The following is a 20,506-nucleotide window of genomic DNA, read 5'->3' as shown; positions in this document are numbered from 1 at the left end:
CTCAGAAATAAGTGTCCAGAACCACATACTAAAACAAAGTAAAAAAAATTATTAGAAAGCTATGAAAAGTAGCCTGTCTAAAACTGTATATTTTGCACTCATAAAAGTACGTGTCCTTTCTGTCAAAAAACATATCTGTCAGAAAGCCAGTGTTATTTTGGGACAGAAGTCTTCCCCCAGAAATGGTTGAAGCCTGTCCTTTTTTTTTTTTTAAAGCAAGCCAAAAAAATTTTGAGAATATTCTGCAAGGATGATTCTTGGGAAATTGCTCCTCAAAATGTACCAAGCTTCATACCTCTCTGGTTCTGCAGTTTTACATTAAAAAAAAAAAAAAAACCGAAGTCAGGCAAGAACATTTCCACAATCAAAGTAAAAAGCAGTCCTGCTCTAAAGCAGAAAGTTATATGATCAAACTATTGAGACAGAAGACAAGCAAGAGTATGAGAAATACTCAGAAAGTTATGCATATCGCTGAACTACTCAAAACTTACACACTTCCATTCTCCTACCTTGGGAATGACTAATGATGCCATACAGGTATTTAAACAGGTCCAATTCAAAAACCTCTTGAAAATTCAGGTAACACTTTCAGTAACTAAATCTAAGTGTACCTAAAACACAAAGGATGCAGTCTGAGTCCTTACTATTTGTCTGCTCACTTGGACTGGTGCATCAAAGGCCACTACATTCTGGCATAGAGGAGGAACACAGCAAAGCCACCTTGGCCTCCGTCTAAAGCTTCATAGGAGAAAATGCAAAACTGATTAAGGAAAGCAATAGGAATTTTATGGCCACTGCACACAAACAGGAAGGCAGCAATAAATTTATCGCACTCTTAAGAAGTACAGTGTACATCAAATTAACTGCAACAAACTCAGTCTGCAATATTATCTAGGTTTTTTTATTTGGAAGGTGATTAATTAAATTCACAAAGGCTGGCGGTACGGCTCTGGCTTAGCCCGGCTCTGTACCGCCGAACCTGTGGCGAAGAGACACCGTCCCCATCCCCACCCCGAGCAGAGGGCCTGGGGCCACCACCCGCCAGCCCGGGCCTCCCCTCCCCGGCTCCCCGCGGCACGGAACAGCCGCACTTCGGGGGATGACGCCCGCGCCACCCCTCACTACTGCCCCTCACTTCCAACCGCTACAAGCGGCCACCGACAGGCCGCCCGCGCCTCGGCGGCAGCGGCACAGGACCCCCGCAGGGAGCCGCCACCCCGCTCCACAGCCAGCCTCAACGTTTCCGACAGGAAGGTTGGCGCTGCAGCCAGGCCCCAGCGCCCAGCTCGGGGCCGAGCACAGAGCTCCGACCAGCCCCGGCCCCTCACGGCCCGGCCTGCGGGCGGAACGACACGGAACGGAACGGCCACTACCGGCGCGGCCCAAGGGCTTGTGGGTGATGTAGGCCCTGCCCCGCCCCGGCTCCCAGCGAGACCTGTGCGCCAGCGCTTCCCGCAAGGCACTGTGGGTGCTGTAGGAACGGCCCCATCAGCCAATAGGAGGCGTCGTTTCGGAAGGGCGCGTCCGCGTCGCCGCGGTTCGCTGAAGGCCATTGGCCAACACGAGGGCGTGACGGATGCGCCATACCCCCTCGGCGGGCCAATCGGAGCGGGCCATGTAGAACTAGTCGTTCTCTGGGGGGCTGCGTGCGCCGCCGCCAGCAGTCGGTCGTTGGCCGGCAGCGCGGCCCAGCGGATTGGTGGCGGCGGCGCGGGGGGCGGGGCGAGGCAGCCGGACTCGGGGCCCCTCGGCGGCGGCGGTGGCGGCGGCCCCTGAGGAGCCCGGCGGGATGGGGCGGCGGGCGCGCCTGGGGCTGGTGCTGTGCCTGGCGGCGCTCTGGGCCGGAGGGCTGACGGCGGCCGGTTAGTACCGGGGCTGCCCCTCCCCCGCGCCTCGCTGGGCCTGGGCTCTGCGGCGGCCTCGCCCCCTCCCCCCCTTCTGTGGCCTGCTGCGGGGGAGGGGGTGCGGGCCGCTGCCGCCGGGGGTCCGCACCGGGGCGCGGAGGCGGCGGCGGGGGAGGGCAGCCTGTGGCCTTGCTGGGGCTTCGGGGGGCTGGGAACAGCGCCGGGCCGGCGGCGGGAGGGGGCAGCTGGGCGCCCGTCAGCTGCGTGGCGGCGGGGCCGGGGGCGGCGGGGCCGTTGCTCTCCCTGCCCGCCGGCCCTGCCGCACCGGGGGCTGCTCGGTAGGCCCGGTGGGGGCCAACGCATTTTTCCGTCTGGCTCCTGCCTCCGAGCAGCTGGTTGGAGCCTGCTCGGTAACGCTTGCTCTGCTCAGAACCCCGGTGAGGTATTTCCCCCTCCCTATTACGCGTCTTCTTGCCGGGGAGCCGGTGGCGCTGATGTTAGCGTTGCTAGGACGGTTTTCTCACACAAATATACATAGAGCATTTCTAGGGATTGTATTATGGCCCTACTAAATAGTTTGGTGGGGTTCCCCCCCCCCCCGCTTCTTCTTAAGCAGCTTGGGGCTAGTGTGCTTCTCATGTGTTGTCATCTACTTCCTTTCCAGGGGTTTCTACCTCCCACACGCTTCTTCGCACCGCGGGTGGGAGGGGGGGATGTGCACTGCATTTATTTATATAGTGTTTCTAAAGCCAGCGAGCGCTCCTTTAATAGTCAGCAGCCCTCTCCAGCGCTACTGGGGATGTGCTTTTAGGCTAGCAGTGATATTTCAGGAAGGTAACTTTACATTTTCTCTAGAGGTGAGTTCTGTGGTTTGAGGTTCATTTTCATGTACGCAGTAGGAAGTTGAAATTTCAAGATGTTACTGGAGTTCAGATGAGATACCGGACACAGTTATATGCACTTTGTAGGTGGTGGTATAAGCCAGCAGGGCACTTCCCAAGGTGTAGAGAAGATAGACGTTTTGTGAATCCAGAGAGATGTACCCAGACTTTGAATAGTATGTTCTCACTGACAATGTATGTAAAGCAAAAAGCTAAGGTGAGATGAGACTGTTCATGTCAGATGAACTATCTGTTGTTCATGTGGAAGCTGGGTGACAACATTAAGAGCTGTTCCAGCACACATCTATGGCTGTGCTAGCGTGCAGCTCTGATGCCCTGACTGCTTGTCCGCTGTCACGGTTGTGTTTGTGACTGTGAAGTTCTGATAGCCTAATTCAGCCTTTGAAAACTGTATGTTTAGAGTCAGTTGAACTGATACACGTAGTAGACCCAAGAAAGCACATGGTGCAGTACATGAAGGATTAGGAGCTGTTGGCAAACTTTATATTGCTACTGTGAGGTAAAACTCTTCGTTAATATCCAGAACTAATTAGGAGAGGGTATTTGGAGACCAGGTTTTGGCAGCAGATTATAATAGGAAGACCTACCTTGCTCCAATTTTTGTCAAGAATCACTCTGAAATAAAATAAGCTGTCATCACTTCATTGATGTTTTGATTTCCTACAGTAGCAGTAGGACTCATTAGAGTCTGGTGCAAGCCTAGAGGCTGCATGTAAAATGCTTCCTTGAATATTTGTTCATTCCTAGTGTCTGATCTGGAAACAGTCATCTGGAATTTGAGTACATTGAAGGGAGGGGTTTTAAGAAGGATGAGTAAAAATGGTGCAAGCGTTACATTTCATGACTTCAGAAGATGTTTTTAATGCAGATAAGTTTTTTTTTTTAGTAATGAGTCTTTTAACTATAGCTTTAAACCCTAACTCTGTAGTCATAAACTTTGCTTGAATCAATTTATTGAAAAGTTGAGGTGAATGCAAGAAAACACAGGCCTAAAGAAATGGTTGCTATTTTTTTAAAGATATAATATTAATACAGATTATTAAGAAGTTGAACACTGGGGGCTGGGGAAGGAATATTACGGAGTCCATGGGCAATTGGCTAAAGCAGCTAAGAAATGTGTGTGTGCCAGCCAAAGCTGCCTGTCTTCTGCTTATCACAGCAGCAGTGGCCCTCTACTTCTTTTGATCATTCATTAAGAACACTGAAAAATATCTTCTGCTTTTTTTTTTTTTTTTTGACTGCCAGTGTTATTTGATTCCTGTGATTTTTTTATTCCCTACTTTGCAGACTAAAAGGTAGAAATTCGGTCATTCTGCCCGAAGAGAGGAAGTGATTCTTCCTCTATCCTGCACCTTCTGTGGCAAACTTCAGTGATAGGCACAGATTTCCATACTGTCTCATCAGCTGGTAGGACCAGTGAGCACAGTGATATACTTACAGGAAACTTACGTCCCTGTTCTCTCAAAAGTGAGCTTAATTGCTTTCCCTGACCCTTCTGATTTTACTTACCTAACTGAAAAACATTCCCCAAACTTGTTGCCTTGTTGCCTGATAGGGATTCTCAATTCCTACAGAGGAACTGTGGGAGAGTAAGTTTTGTAAATAGTTAGCAATTGCAAGGAGACTGGAAAAACGATTTGTATTCGGGGCAAGGGCTGACCTATATCTTAGACTTGTAGTTGTGCTAAAATGAGTATGCTGCACAGATCATAGCTGGGAGCGATTTGCTTGCTGCCAAGGATACTTTGAAACTAGTCTTGCTGTATAGGTGCAACTTTGTGGATTTTGTGGAACTCACTGGAGGTTTTAGAGGTTCATGTAAATAGGAATAGAATCTGTGCTATGGAGTCTGGTTTTGTGCCAAATTTAACAGTTGAAAACTTGATGAGAAGCAATCTGAGATGATGATTTTTTTTTTTCTTAAGATTTCCTTTTTTCCTGCAAGAACAGGATAAACAGGGTTTGCATTCTCTTTCAAAGTCTAAGCAGGCACTTGTGCAAAAAGAATATTGAAAGGAATAACTAAAGGTACCACGGAAAATCTCAGATGCTTGCTTTAAAGCAGTCATTGGCAAACCTCTTCAGTTCATGCATCCCCTCAGTAAAAAAAAAAAAAAAAATTGAGCATGCATCTTCAATGTTTAACTTGTAAAAAATATACATGCTGTACCACTGTACTAACATGTTACGTACATCATAAAATGTGCACAAAAACAGAAATGAAAAAAAGAATGAGATAAAGATGAAATAAACCCTGTATTAAGAAGAGTTTTACTTATTAACGGTACAAAAAGTATTTTCTTCCTGCACCCCCAGTGGGTTTGCCAGCGTGCCCCCTGGGATGTACGCACCCCACCTCGGAGATCACCGCTCTGGAGTGTGCAAACTCTTACTAGTTGCTTTGCTGTGATAGTGTTTGAAGCTTGAAGGTCTTGGCAAAAACTGGAAGGAAACTGACTACTGTGATCAGATAGGTCATTCATCAGAGCTTTGGGAGATTGCCAACTGCTTGCACATACTGAATTTTTGGCTATTTCCCGAAGGTGAGTGACCGTTCTAACTTTGAAACTAATAGTATTTCTTGTCTGGTAGTAACAGTATTTAGCTTTATAGGCTGTCAGTTGATTTGTTCTAATACAGAAAAACTTCGGAAGTGTTTGCTGACATTGTTCTCGCTGAATCACACCGCATAGCTCTTCCAATTTCTGCCCCTCTCTCCAGAGTGCTCTCTTGAAAATGGGAATTCTCACAAAATGGTAGGTTCTTTATCCAGCATACGGTAGGATCTTTTTGTCTAGCATAGGCTGTCAGTGTACTTTTGCTATATTTAAATAGACTGATTGAAAAATGGTCTTTCTAATTGAGGAAAAATGAATGTGTTTTGAAGCAGATTTTAATTATATATGAACTGGTGGATGGTTGAAACAAGTATTTAGCTCTGTGAAGTGCTCTAGAGTCTTAGCTGGGCATGAGAGCACCCAGCAGTGTCTACAGCTCAACACTGTTTGTAAGTGAAGCATTCTGTACAGCAGTGCCTGTTTCAGCCACAAGTATTTTTGCCTGCTTCTTCCTTTTAATATATCATTGCATCTCCCTAATTTGTTTAACAAATGGTGGGATTAATTTCCAGTTGTCAGTTTCAGAAGAGGTTTACAGAATTAGGCAGCCTTGGTAACAGACCCAAATTGGAAAAAAAAAAGTCAGTAACTTTTTTAATTTAACAGTGGAAAAACAAACTAAACTATCAGCTTTAATCTCTCAAGCAGGTGCGCAAACATAACATCTGTGACTTCGTTCAGTAGTTGAGCCTTGACTAATAAGTCATTCTTAGGTCATACTGTGACCTTCCATAGGTCTTTCATTAACACTTTCAGAATAGTTTTATTAACTGTTTCTTAGAGGTAGACACACTTCTGCGAGTAGCGGGGGCATATTAGTCAGCAGTTCTCTGAAATAACAAGGCTGTAAGTGATCCCTCCTCTGATCACGTTATCAGTCATCACTGCAACCTCAGCTGACTAATTTAGAAGGAAGTCCCACAACTGAGAACATTTAAACTAGTATTTTGTTGTTGCATTAGTCCTATTTTGGAACCACTGTTTTGAAAGCTATTCTTCAAGTACAACTTCTTAGTAACAAAGCTGGTTCCTTCAGAGAGAATTTACATGATGCAATAGAAATGAAATAGATTTATTTACTTACAAGGAAGAAAAGCAAACACTTTAATCAGCTCTACCTTACCTTGCTGGGAGGTCTCTTGACTTTCAATTTAGTAAACCTTTTGCTTTGCATATGAAGTTACAATAAAATTGTTCTTTCATAAGTGTGCATAGATAGTATACCCTATTTACATTTGACCTTGTGTGGTCTTTTATTGTAAGGTCAACTTTTCACAAATTGAATTCAGTTACTTGGGCCTTTACCAAAAAGCTAGAATGGTCTGGTGCTGTCAGGCGTATAGGCTGGTTTTGAGCAGACACCCTAGCTGGTATAGCTGTTAAAAATAACTTGATGTTTGTTACTACAGTAACAGGTACTCTGTAAGTGCTTTGTACATATTCATAGCAGCATATAAGCTGCTGGGTAGGTTAACCCTGTCTTAGTTTTCCCTCACCCCAGAAGCATGTCTGAATCTGCTCTGGAGTTTGAAGTTGTAGGGGTGGCATTTGGTTTTAGATCAAAATTATTTACGATAGTAGAATGTAATTTGTGGGAAATAGGGTACATTCACATTTGCCTCATAGTTTCAAAATAGAAATGACTAGCAAGTATCCTAAATGCATATGTACTTTTACTGTATTTAAAAGCCAGCTGTTATATGGTGATCTGAAGTGTTGAAGTTCGTGGTAGAACTTCTTACGACAGGAGAATTAGCCTTATCTGTTAGATTTCTCAAGCTGATAAGCACGGTAGTCTCTACCAAAAATGCAGCTAGCCTTGTTTTTTCCTTATGCCTCTTTTGGTGTTTTTTTCCAAATTGGTGCTTGTTCTTATGCTCTCTTGTTTGCTGCTTGCAGAGTCTTTTTCATCTGGAGTGTTCTTTGCTGTTGCCACTAGTTTTTTCTGAAGGGCGCTACATGCTTTCATTTTTGGACCTGCAGGGTACAGCTGCTTACCCATGTCAACTGTTCCAGATCCTCTTTAAGCCTGTTTCTGCTGGCAGTCACATTTTTTGAGCTTTACATCCTCTTCAGTATCTCAACAGACTATCATCTATTTGTCTCACTCGCACTGTCAAACTTCTTGTCACCTTAGTTTTGCAGCTTCACTTATAAGTCTTAGCATTTTTTTTAATGATTTTTTTTTTTTAAATATTATTATGCTGTTACAGCTTAAAAGTTGAGCCTCATCCTTTTACTTGTTCTAATCAAAGGTTATACTTCAAATAACAACATGAAATCTCTTTCTGGAATCTGGCTTCCAAGATTAGCCCTTTCATTGCAAATAGCCGCAGTTGCTCTGTTATAATAATAGTCTTCAAAACATGAACTAATAAAGTGTCATATTTGTAGTTTGACACTTCAGAGATTATTTATCTCTGGTCAGACACTTCTACTTGAGTGGGGGTGAACATTATGCCAGTTTTGTTTGTGGCCAAACACTTACTGAAAGTCAGTGGAGTTCTGTAAAGTTTTGGAGAGCTCTGTTGGCGTTCAGTGCTTGTGCAGGCAGCCTTTAATAGCTAACCACAACACACTGAATGGTGTATCTCATGTACAGGGCGCTTGCTTCTAGCACTTCAGGTACCTTTTCTAGTCACAGTGCAGGTCTCCAGCCTGCCAACACCTTACCACTGCAATAGGGCATTACACACCACAGAATGTCAGAAGGGGTGGGGAGATTTCTAAAATGTAGGAGTTAGTGGCAGCTGTGCTTAGTCATCTGTTTACATTTTGAGCTTTTATTTCCGTTTAAGTGAATTGTGTACTGGAGAGGCAGAGGCCTGTAGCATCTCCTTACAAATGGGGCGCGGAGTGTATGCCTAAATGAGGTGGTATCAGATACTGATGACTGAGAACAGTCACATTTTGGCTGCAATAACTTTAGAGGCTTTCAGTTGAGGTGACAGTACAAACCAAGTTGTTTGAAGCACAGTGAGCAGCTCATTTAAGTTACAGGAACAAAGAAAATAAGAGACACAATTCTGCAAAACAGTGGTAAAACTGTAATGGATAAGCTTTTTTACTATCTTCTCCCTCCTTTTCACTTCTGTTTCTTTAGCTTTCTGCCTAATAGCCTTTGTTCTTTACCATTTCTTCTCTTTTCAGTCTTTCTAATCAAATATAGCCCATTTGGATAAGAAAGGTGGCAGTTAAACAAGGCTTGGAGCTCTTGAACAGTATCTTAAAGACAAACTAGTTTCTCATGGTTCCAAAGAGACCTTTATATGAAGGTTTCAGTATGCTGTTCAGGCAGAATGAATTGGCAATCTGTAAAGAACATTTAATTGTAAGTGGAGTGGTGTTAATGCCATTTTCTGATTGCTACTGAAGCTGTTTATATTAAAGCTGATGTGGTGATGAAAAACCTTAGTTTCCGTAGGCCCTTTTCACTTGAGCAGTGTAGTTGGACTGGAACGCTTTCAGACTGTGTAGTAATCTAGAGGATTGATTTAGCCTTTTTAAAAAAAAAAATCCGCACTTTTTTCCACTATTGGGCTCACAGTTGTGTTGGCATAATTTAAGGAAGAGGAAGATCATCTCTGAAACGTTTGATTCTTCCTGTCAGGAAGGTCTTTCTGAAATGCAGTAGTCAACTTAGTACACTGGAATATTTCAGAACCATGGTACAATATTGTAGCTGAACTTATTTTTAGTTTTGGGAAAATTACTCATGGAAAAGCTTTTTACTGACTTACAATATCTCTTCTAGATGAAGAAGGAAATCAAGATGAATCACTGGAGTCAAAGGTAAGGAAATAAGTTTCTAGTCATTCTGGTTTTCTTGTGGAGTGAGAGCAAAGGTCTGAAATTCAGAACTATGATTTGATTCCTGTTTTAAACTGTTCTGTAGCTCTTGCTGTCTCATTGATTTCTTCTGTACATCAGAAGAATTAATGTTGTATCTTTGAAATACAGTTTTAAAGAACTGAAAGGGATAGAGTCAGTGAGAGCTGGTAGAGGTAGCTCAGCTTACTTTTGATGCTACTGTTGAAACTGTGTGGTAAGTCATTATGTCTTTAAAAGTAACATGGGTTTTGGCAGCTGCTGCTGTTCAGTTTCTAATCTTCTAAATTATGTGGCTGCTTTCCTTCAGACTTTATCTGCAGAGGACCAGGTAAAGGACCATTCCACAGGAACTCGAGTGGTAGCAGGTCAGATCTTCCTTGAATCAGGGAAATCGGACTCTCAGTCAGAGAATGAAGAGAACTTTCACGGTCAAGAGGAGGAAAAAGGGAATTCGCTGGAAGAGTTGAACTCTCTAGAAATGTCAAATCTATTAAATAAGGATTTGGAAGAAGCAGAAATACAGAGTCCAGGTAACTGCTCACAGACTTTTGAATAAGTGGCAAGAAAGATGCGTCTGAGTAGCTTTGGCACGTGGATGAACACAAATAGTAATTTTGAACATATGAAATAACTAGTGTCTTAACCCTTCTCAAATGGAATGGTAGTTGCTGCCTTTTCCATTAGAAAGTAACATCAAAACGTTTGCAAATATATTGTGATTGCAATCTGAGTGGGGTTTTTTAGATCGTTTGCAAGGGTTTTCCATAATTCTCGTTGTTTCCATCTTGTTGGAAAGCTTTAACTGTCGAGTGGAGAAAGCCCTGAGTTGTTAAAAAAGGGCTCAAGTGCACATACCATGCTGTGTGTATGTGTACCAACCGTAGAAGAAGAAATTGTCTCAGTCTTCTAGCCTACTGGCTGTTTGCCTGGAGAGTCAGTTGGCAGAGAAGGAACAAACTGTGATGCAAAGACAGGCTTCCTAGGACAGCATTGGGAGCCTTAGAGCAACTAAATTGCGCATAAACTTCAGTAAGTTTTTAAATGTAGGTAAACCCTTATGTCCTTGTGCCTAAATTCCCAGGAAGTTCTAGTATTACCTTTTTACTACCATATAGTAGTAAAATATAATATATATAAATTTAGTATGATTTTTTTTTTGACTGCAGTTAGTAGTAGATGATAACTAGATGGCACAGTTGAGTACCCTAGCCTGTGCAGCAAAGACTTTTCCTTTTCACTTGTCCATAAAAAGTAAATCTTCAACTTTACTGAAAAAATATAGTTACTTGGGTAATATTCGTATTTGTCTTATCTTCTAAACTCAAATTTGAGTGTGAAAAAAAAAAAGCAGATGTTATGAAATGAGCTCTGTTGTTATGAAATGAGCTCTGTTATATACTAACTTTCAGGGTTTTCTAATAAGCCTTCCTTATTAATGCAGAACTAGTATACAGTTTGTAAAAACTGAGTAATGGGATTAACTATTGCTGCTGATAGGTGTGGTGTTGTACAGGGAAAAGGTATATAAAATCCATTAAACAGCTTGCTGCCACAAAACAGTGAGCTAAGCACCGTACTTAGTCAGTGCAGTCTATTTCAAAAGTAAACTTTAGGATACTTTTAAACTCGCATCAAAAAGGTGGCAGCTAAGGTTTTGTGCTGCGCCTGTCAAAGTACTGCAAGTGACTTTCAAAAACCATAAATTTTAAGTCTGGTGCAGTTTTTGGAACCTCTTATGAAGCAAATAAGTGATGTAAATGGAATGATTGCTGTTTTTCTAAAAAGCAATTCTGAAGGAAAAGTACTAAGGACAGCTTTACTGGCAAACTCTTTAACTAAGCAGGACAGGGATCTACTTCTGGTACAGAAGTTATAGCACTCGAATGAGCTACTGATGACAGGACTGCATTAAGGAGATTAAAGCTTTTCTAAACACAGTTTGGCTCCTGTGTATGGTCATGAGATTGCATGGAAAAAATAATATTCTTCAGGTTTCCACATGTGTTTTGCAGGATATTGAGCAGAAAAAAAAATTAATCTTAACTAAAATTAGTACTACTAAGGCTTTTTACCGTCTAAGAAAGAAGTTGTCCTGGTCTCTTCTGATTAGTCAGGAGGTCTTGTGTGGTAAAATGGGTTGGTTTAGTTATTTATCTTTTGTGTTGTATGCTTTTGTAACAATAAAGTTCCATACTAACAGTTTTTGCTGAAAACTGCCCGTGAGTTTATACAGAGTTGGAAATACCTGCTGTGTTTGTTTTCCTGTTTGGAGGGGTCTTACAGGAATGTAACCAGTTCTTGTAAGCAGTTTGTATGTGGGTGTCCTGCAGGGTAAAGTATGAGATGAGATATAAGTAAATAAGAATGAAATACAATAATAAAATACTATATACTTTGTTTAGACGTACTAAAACAGGTAAACTGCTACTTGCGTGCTCAGTTTGACAAAAAGCCATTTATCCTTAGAGTAAAATATTTGCCTTAGCTTGTATTTATTATTCTTTAGGTACATGATAAAATAACTGGTGAGCATTTTATCCTATGATCATATTGCTGTGTTGCTTCAGGGGTTAGTATTTGTTTCTGTCTGGTGTGTGTGGCGGGGAGACAGCATTGTAGTTGAATTTAGAATTTAAAAAAGGCAAGAGGGAGGACTGGGGCAGAGTAATTTCCTAGCTTTAGTGTACAGCTAACTGTCGTGCAGAGCAGCGTGTAAATGGTTTGTGTCCAATTGCTTTCAATACAGGAGACGAGTACTAAACAATACAATTAAAACTTGAACTTCTCAAGTGGTGTTAAACTCCTGGACCTGGAGTTTGTTCAAATGACAGTGATAAGAGGTCTCATCAGTTGTAGTTGTATGTACCTTAGCGTGAGCTTGTACGTTACTCTGATTAACAGGCATCTGAAGGGATTCTGGGCTAATTGCATCTGGGCACATTATTTTTTAATTCAGTTTCTGAAAATAACATTTTTCCTTGTGTGTTATGGGATAATTAACTTGGAGTGGTGTGGTGGAACATCTGCCAAGAAATCAAATTATGAAGAGCAATTTGAACAGGCTAACTAATCCTGGAGACTTCATTATGCTTCAAAAAATCAACATGAAATTTTTTAATTAGTATGGTCTCCAGCCTTACAATTATAGACCCTAGAAAAAAGAACTAACTTTATCTATAACCACAAGAATTACAAACTTAACTTGAAAAAACACTGTATAATTGACATTCTCAATTGCGTGACTATGCTAATGTCTTCAAACAAAGCGGAAAACAACGGGTGGATTTAGCTTAGTGGCAGAGAAAAACCTTTATAAAAGGGTATTTGAAATAAATTCATTTTCAAAAAGCAATGATAATTCTTAGTCTTCATAGAAGACTGATTTTATTTAAAAATGTTGCAATATTGGAATCAGTAAATTTTGATGTTCTGGTGCATGAGAAATGATAAATCGTGCTCTTCAAAATAACTTTGAATGTACCAAATATATTGGCAAAGTGAAATAAAGTTTTCAATATAAGTATTTGCAACAATAGAATATGACTGGAGTCGTAATGATTTCATTAAGTCTTTCCTTATAGTTTTATGTTCTAAGTGTACTCCCTGCTGATATTCAAGTACTTTGTGTCGCATTTGGTGATGTGAGCAGTTCTGTCATGACTGTGTCTAACCCTGGGGCTAAAATGAATATATGCACCGTTATGCACTTCAAGGATAGTATTTGCATGAGGAAGGGTGTGCAGGGAAGAGCAAGTGAAAGGAAGGGTTGTTTATTTTGGTAGGCAATAAAAATATAACTGAGATTTGCTGCCTCCAATCTAAACAAAAATGTTTTCTTTGCTTAGAACAAAGGAAATTTAGAAACCACATACTTTCTGTTTTATTTCCTAATTAAAAATAAGAACAGTATTTTTTCAGGTGCTATTTAGAAAAATTGCTTTCCAGGCTTTTGTAAATCTGAAATTTTATTGAAAACTTTATTAAATGCAGTTCATAGGAATTAAAGCCAACATAAGAGTGCTTTCCTGTATGTAGTAGATGATTTTAATTTGTGGAATAAAGGAAAGCAGCCTAATTCCCGGAAATGTATTTTCAGTTTTGACAGCTATTGGAGGCACAGCAGATGGTGAACCTTGCCACTTCCCCTTTCTGTTTATGGAGAAGGAGTATGCGGAGTGCACTGCGGATGGGAGGGAAGATGGCAGGCTTTGGTGTGCAACAACCTATGATTACAAGAAAGATCAAAAGTGGGGCTTCTGTGAAAGTAAGTACCTTGATCTCTAGTTCTGGTCCAAGGAATGCTTTCTTAAGCTAGTGTTTTCAGTCCTCTTAATGCCCTGCCATACATTAATGGCCACTTTGTACTATGATACACAAGTAATTATAAAGGCAAAGTTCTAATGATCTAAAAGATTACAATGCAAATGCCAATTCCCAAAGCTATTTGGGAAGTCTTGCAGTGGAGGCATCTGTAAAACTCTTAGTTTCTGAGGCTGTGGGAATGTAGGGGGTTGACAGTGTTTCCCCTTATACTTGCTGATTTGTTGCACAAAGGCCATCCTTCTCTAGGAAACATCCTCCTGAAAGAACGTTTCTTCCTTGCACAGCTTGCTTTGGAGCAATGAAAATTACATTTTAACAGCAAACTTGTACATGATAAACATCACGTGGGAAGAAACTGTCTACCAAGATATCCAACACCTCCTTTAGACAGCATTTTGTAATCACTTGGTCTGTTTACTGGTTCCAGAAACATATTTCTGGCTGTAATTTCCCTTTAGAACCAATAGGAATTTTGAGAGAATAGCCTTGATCTGTGTAATTGAAGCTCTTCATGTACTCTTTTCTTTTTCTTAGCTGAAGAGCAGTCTAATAAGAGAAGGCAGATGCAAGAAGCTGAGGATGTTTATCAGACCGGAATGAAAATCCTTAATGAAAGCAATAAAAAGGCTCAGAAGAAAGAGTAAGTCTACCTCCTCCACCCCCACAAGAGAATGATGACATGGCTGGTCACTCTGGCTTAATTGAAAGATAAATTAAATTAGTTGCCCTGGCACTTTGCACTTCATTGGACTTAGAATCAAACTATGCAGTGATAGTACTGAACATAAATAGTAATTTCAGGGTGTTTAGAAAAACAAATTTATGCCTGCTTTCCTCTGAATTCACGAAAATTTGTGTAAGATTGATTTCTGAAGAGTGGTGATCAAAACGTTGAGTTAATGCAAGATGGCACTGCAGTTCTCTAGCCACAATTTGTATGTGGCAACTGCCCAGAAGAAAACTGAGAACATGATACCACTTATTTGTCCTTTTTCAAATGTTTATTACGGTCTGGTTCTCCTTCTGCTTCAAAGATTAAGTGGGCAAAATCAGCATTTCTTGTCCTGCTCTGGTTTTGTTCCTGCTTTCTAATGTTTTCAGTCATCATAAAGATAGTATTAAACTTGATCTCAACAAATCGTTAAAACACTAATAATTAACGTTGTATGAGGGAAAAGGGTAATGCTTTTAGGTGGAACCAAAAAAGAGAATTAAATGAGTGTTCTGTTCATTCTGGTCTGTTTTCTACTCTGTATATATCCAACTACTGATGAAATAGTTGTCAGCTTACCACTGTAATTAAGAGTAGCTATGTAATTTAGAACTCCCTGGTACTCACACGGACATTCTCATCAGTAAGTGGTGACTTCAGGCTGCTGATTATTATGTGAGCGCTATTACCATGTTAAACTTGTTCATGGAGATAAGGGAGTGTATTTCTGCTTTACGTATCAGGGAAACTGAAGTTGTCCATCGCACCTTGGCGAAGGCAAAGGGAAACATTATCTGTTAGACTCTGCTTAGTATTCTTTTATATAAAATAATGTAGGAATTGTAAAACAATAATAGATCTTGGTTCTCTTGAACACCTTACACTTTTCTTAGAAGACAAAATTATATGAGAAACCAGGTGTGCCTCAGGCTGTCCTAAAGAAAGCAAGCAAGTCTGAGAATAGAAGGGAGAAGTAAATAAGAATCTTGGAATGGTATCAAAGGTCCATGAGAAAACGAGCTGAAGCATGCTTGACAGTACCGTGCTTGTGTCAATGTTTAAGGACAGTTTTTTAATTGCTGTGAACCTATTTTGGAGGACTACTGTAAGTTCTGAGGCTGAAGTAGAAGGATGAGTTTCCAGAGAACTTTCTCATTGTTACAATGCTTTTCCTCATTTTTCATCACAAAATTGATCATGTATATAGTTGTCTTGGACCCAGCATTGGGGTTTGGAATGATTTTGTGCTCAACAAATCAAAGAGACTCCATAGTCTTTTTTTCAGGCTTCTTTTTTCGGCCATGATCTGTGAAGCTATCAAACTAGCGGTCCTACTAGATATCTAGTACGGGGCTTAAAATTGTTGCTATAAAACCGTAATCATTTGTCCTTAAACTTTTCATCTATCTTACAGGGGAGGAAATGCACATTGCTTTGGGTATGGAGCAGAGTGAACATTAAAATGCAGTTTGTTAGCTAAATCATATGGGTTGTTGCATAGATTGATGATTTGGAGTAGAACAAATTACTGTAGTTAGATGTATTTGTGGGAAATAGAAGCAAAAACAGAGGAGCAAAACACACACACACCCCAGATCTTCAGGCTTATGAATGGAATCTGCATCTTTGCCTCAAGGTGACTTAGAAATTGTTTTCTTTTAAGAGCATATCAATATCTTCTGAAAGCAGCTGACATGAATCATACCAAGGCAATGGAGAAAGTGTCTTATGCTTTGCTGTTTGGGGATTACTTGAAGCAGAACATCCAGTCATCGAAAGAACTATTTGAAAAACTAACAGAAGAAGGTTCTCCTAAAGGACAAATGGTATGTATGTCCTTAGATTCTACGGAAGTTTTGATAGGTTTATAAATGGCTTCATAGATTGTGCTTACTCTAAGGTGGTTATATAAATTGTTCTTGTGTCCGGAATAGAATGAGAACAGTAAGTGCTATCTGTTGCCTGGTCAAAAAAAAAAACAAACAAAAAACAACCCAAACAAAACAAAAAAAGGGGGCAGAGTACTGCTCTTTTAAATGATTTGAAAACTTGGTGTAAAATGTTTGGTTCAGGCTCTGGTTCAAGAAATACATTTTATTAATTCTGGCCTAAGCATTTCCTAATCCTGGCCACTGATTGCCTTTACCTTTTTGAATTTCATCAGTGCCTTGCTTTTGTTCAAAGACTGTCCCCCAAATGCTTCTGCTTCTGCATGCTGCTGGCATTACTGAGGGTGCAGTAACAAATGTCACCTGCACCCCAAGGTAAACACACGGAAGACACATGGAAACAAGTCTTCTCTGTGAGTGTGAAAAAAACCCGGCATTAAACCACCAGCAATATGGTATGGTGGTGGTCTTTTCATTTAAGTTCTTTTCTGTTGTATGACTGACTAGGTTGGATGTGTAAGTCAGAAAACAGGTAGATACAGGTGACTCCAGCCAGCAAACAGCTGAACTCTGTGTCTTTTCTTGTGGTTTGTTTGGGATATTGCAGCTTTTCATCTGCAGTTTTATCTTTGAGATGGGTAGATACACACAAGGTTTTAATCTAGGAAATCATAAACTCCTTAGGAATCTTGAAAGCTGATTAGTGGAACGGGACTCACTTTGTCCATTTGCCTTTGAAAATTATAGAATTGTTCAAACATAAATGATCATGTGTAATATCATAAAATGTGGGTGTGAATAATTTTAATGCATCAATATTTGCATGTACTTAGTGTTTATTTGGAAGTGTCAGCTTCTTTAGGAATTAGCCTGTTTCATTTAGTTCTTAGGCTACCAAATCTCATGCTGTTGCCTGTTTAATTTTGGAGTGCTGATTTATCATAGAAGGCAGGAACGTGTTTTCTCTAGAAACTTTGTATCTTGGTGAAGGCCTTGACTTTTATTGGTCTAGAATTCCATACTGCCTGCATGAGGTGATTTTTTCAGGGGGTGTGTGCTTTCAGAATTGCCTAGAATGGTCTTAGAACACCGTGAAATCTGACAGCTTTATATATACGCTGTTACCTTCTGTGCTACTAGTTTCTCCTCTGAACCATGCAGCTGTAACAGGTGTTACAGATAGAGCAATAATTATGTAAATTTTAAGATAAAAAATAACTTTTGGAGAAGGAAAAAAAACCAAAAAAAAAAAAAAAAACAAAAACCAAAAAAAATCCCAACCAAACCAAAACAACCCACACCTCAGCCAAACAGTTCTGTGCATTCTAACTGCTTATATTTATAGTCATAAATGCAACTAACCAGTGGCAGGACAGATGCAAAACAGTAAATTCATAGGATGTGTTAGACAGTAAATCAAGCAGTAAGACCAATCCAAAGAAGGTCATGGTTCATCTGTGTTTGCCCTGGTGTGCAGGTCAGATAGGACACGTGAATAACCTGACAGATGTTGCTGATCTTCACTTGAGGGTCTTTAAACTGGGATATTTTTACTGTTCAGGGCCTTTGGATCTATTTTTTTCATTCAGGGAAGCAGTAGTTTCTTTTCGGCGTTCAATCCACTAGAGTGAATTCTGGTGAGATGTGTTTATTGTTAGTGTCCTGTCCTAGGCAACTGAATAATTTAGAAAATCCATACGTTAAAAGGGGCAGGGAAGGGCCTAGATTTAGGAGGTACCAAAGTGAAGGTAGAGCTTGGAATATTATTTGCAACTTCGAACTGTTGTTCGACTTCTTTATGTATTCCAAGAAAACTGATTCTGGATTTGTCAAAGGGTGTGCTAACAAACTTCATTTTATTTCTAGGCTCTTGGATTTCTATATGCATCTGGTCTAGGAGTCAATTCTAGTCAAGCTAAGGTAACTCATAAATCTTCAGTGTGTGCTCTTGTATTTTATCTTGGAGGCAGATGTTAGATAACCAATGATTTTTTTTTTAAAGGCCCTGGTGTATTACACTTTTGGAGCTTTAGGAGGAAATCTGATTGCCCATATGATCTTGGTAAGTAATGTAGTTAATAAACTTTATACATGCAAGAACTTTTTTGTACTCTTAAATTTTTTATGTGAGATTTGCATACACTGGCCAAATATTAGAACATCATGCATGCATTGGGTGGGCAGTAGGACTCCTATTACTTCTTGTTAACCTAAGGAAAAGTCTGCTTGTTTTAAGCTGTATACTACTATGAATTTAGATGGACCATATTTACATCTCTAAAAGCAGAAGTGTCAGACTTCTAATTTTTATAGGCTAATGAGAACTGTGAAATCCAGAGATCTTTACAGAAGATGCTGTTTTAATCAGTATTGTGAGATTTAAGACAAAGTGCAACGTGTGTAAGTAAAAGGCTTTAGGTTTTCACCCATTCGTATCATTCTGCTTATTTGCTTTTTCCTCAGTAATATCTGAAGTATACTGGCTACGCTTAACCTTTAATGGTATCAGTCTGTCGCTTTTAATGTGGACACGATGGACTTGTGGCCTTTGTTTTGCCTATGGTGTCGGTCAAATCTTGCTCAAGTAACATAAAAAAAGTTTGTAAACTGGGAAGCAGTGTGTTGTCAAATAACTAATAGTCCCATATGTGTTTGTTTTCCTTTCTAGGGTTACCGGTACTGGGCTGGGATAGGAGTCCTTCAGAGTTGTGAATCTGCTCTCACTCACTACCGACTTGTAGCTAATCACGGTAAAAACTTTTTACTGAGCTAATGTTCTTGACTTTCTATATATTTCTGTATTGTTCACCTAGAAGATACTAGAAGTACTATCAACACTAACAGTATAAAACCAGAGAATTCCTGCTGTTATCTGGCCCTGAATCATGATACCCTATTTTCATCGCTATTGAAATGTCTTTAATTCTTGGAGAGTGCTGAAATAATTAATTCGCTCTGAGTAACAGTCTGAAGCTCTTAAAGATCTGTTTTTACTAAGTTGCAGTGTAATATTTGTATGGAACAGAACTCTCTGAAAATTTATCTTATCTGTTTTCCAGTTGCTAGTGACATTTCTTTGACTGGTGGCACAGTGGTTCAGCGAATTCGCTTAGCAGATGAAGTAGAAAATCCAGGAATGGCAAGTGGGATGCTAGAGGAAGACTTGATTCAGTATTACCAGTTTTTAGCAGAGAAAGGAGATGTACAAGCACAGGTAAGATTAAGTTCACCTACTGGCATGCAGAGGTTTTCAGGAATTACAGGAACAGCTTTATGAAATAGGGAAAGATGCTGGAGTATTAGTTTCCTCTTCCTCCTAAAGCAACCTGGTGGTTGTTTCCTGATAAGTTTTTATGAGAAGGGGCTTATATTTTAGAGTGTTTAAGACAGAACTTTGACAGTAAATTCAACTTTTGTGGAAAATAAAACATTACAATTTTAGTATCTTAGGGAAGAGGATCTTGACTTTCACTGGAAACCAGCCACACTAGCTTAAGATAGCTCTCTTCAGGTGTTGTGGAGGAAGCCTTGATCAAAAGAACTGGTCGTGACAGGGGACCTGAATTTCTTGCTGCTTCTGCTCTTACATGACTTTTGCATGCTGCAGGCTTGACCTCTTCTACGCAGTGCAGGAGGGGAGGACGCCGGTACAGGCAAATTGTCACAGTTCAGCTTGGTTATATGTGAATTAAGAATTAGGCAGGCATAATTTGAATGAACAGTTACTTTGTATCTAGGACAGTCACGTCACTCTTATCTAGGGTAAAATTTCTGCTTAAGCTAATGTGGAAAAATAGGACTGTACTGTAGTTACTGAAGCAAATCTGTGTCTTCTGACTTTGTGGTGTCTTTAACTCTAATAGGGTCTGTCTTTCTGCATGTAATTAGCTCACTGGTATCTGTATTACTAGAAAAAACAGTTTCTAGAGAACAGTGACTTATTTGTCATGGAAAACTTGTTTTTAGGTTGGCCTTGGACAGTTACACTTGCATGGAGGAAGAGGAGTAGAGCAAAATCATCAGGTACCCTTTTTATATCTCTCTGATGTATCTTACACTTGGCAGAAAAGGAGGAAGTATAGCTGAGACCACAGTGAAGCAAAAGTGTTTAAGTACCACTGCAAGGTATTTAATGACTTCAGTAAATTCAGTAAAAAAAAAATAAAATAAAAGACTTCAGTCTTGTTCAGTAAAACTTAATTCATTCAATAAAACTTAATCTTTATGTGACTAGTACATGGAGCTGGCTTTCTTACACAATTAGTTTAAGACTAATCATCTCAGAAATGAGGAACTCAAAAACAAAGACCAGGTTTTCATCAAGTAGTACTTGAAAGTGGCTGAGCTTTTGTGCATGTAGTAGAGTCTTCATGACACATTGTGTATG

General features: G+C 40.3%; 1 protein-coding gene across 2 annotated transcripts in view; it reads left to right on the top strand.

The window, feature by feature from the left end:
- The first annotated feature begins 1,728 nt into the window (after window positions 1-1,728).
- The window catches only part of SEL1L (SEL1L adaptor subunit of ERAD E3 ubiquitin ligase), a 33,893-nt gene continuing 15,115 nt past the window's right edge, over window positions 1,729-20,506 (top strand). For both annotated transcript variants that reach the window (XM_040600378.1, XM_040600377.1), the window contains exons 1-11: window positions 1,729-1,862; window positions 9,119-9,156; window positions 9,503-9,725; window positions 13,292-13,459; window positions 14,053-14,158; window positions 15,894-16,056; window positions 17,986-18,039; window positions 18,122-18,181; window positions 18,788-18,869; window positions 19,179-19,333; window positions 20,086-20,142. In XM_040600378.1, coding sequence (XP_040456312.1) covers window positions 1,790-1,862; window positions 9,119-9,156; window positions 9,503-9,725; window positions 13,292-13,459; window positions 14,053-14,158; window positions 15,894-16,056; window positions 17,986-18,039; window positions 18,122-18,181; window positions 18,788-18,869; window positions 19,179-19,333; window positions 20,086-20,142 — 1,179 coding nt within the window. In that variant the 5' untranslated portion in view covers window positions 1,729-1,789. The remainder of the gene's footprint in view (window positions 1,863-9,118; window positions 9,157-9,502; window positions 9,726-13,291; window positions 13,460-14,052; window positions 14,159-15,893; window positions 16,057-17,985; window positions 18,040-18,121; window positions 18,182-18,787; window positions 18,870-19,178; window positions 19,334-20,085; window positions 20,143-20,506) is intronic.

This window comes from Falco naumanni, chromosome 7 (genome assembly GCF_017639655.2).
Source record: "Falco naumanni isolate bFalNau1 chromosome 7, bFalNau1.pat, whole genome shotgun sequence".
Classification (NCBI taxonomy): Eukaryota; Metazoa; Chordata; class Aves; order Falconiformes; family Falconidae; genus Falco; species Falco naumanni.
This window is presented reverse-complemented; position numbering and strand designations above follow the sequence as displayed.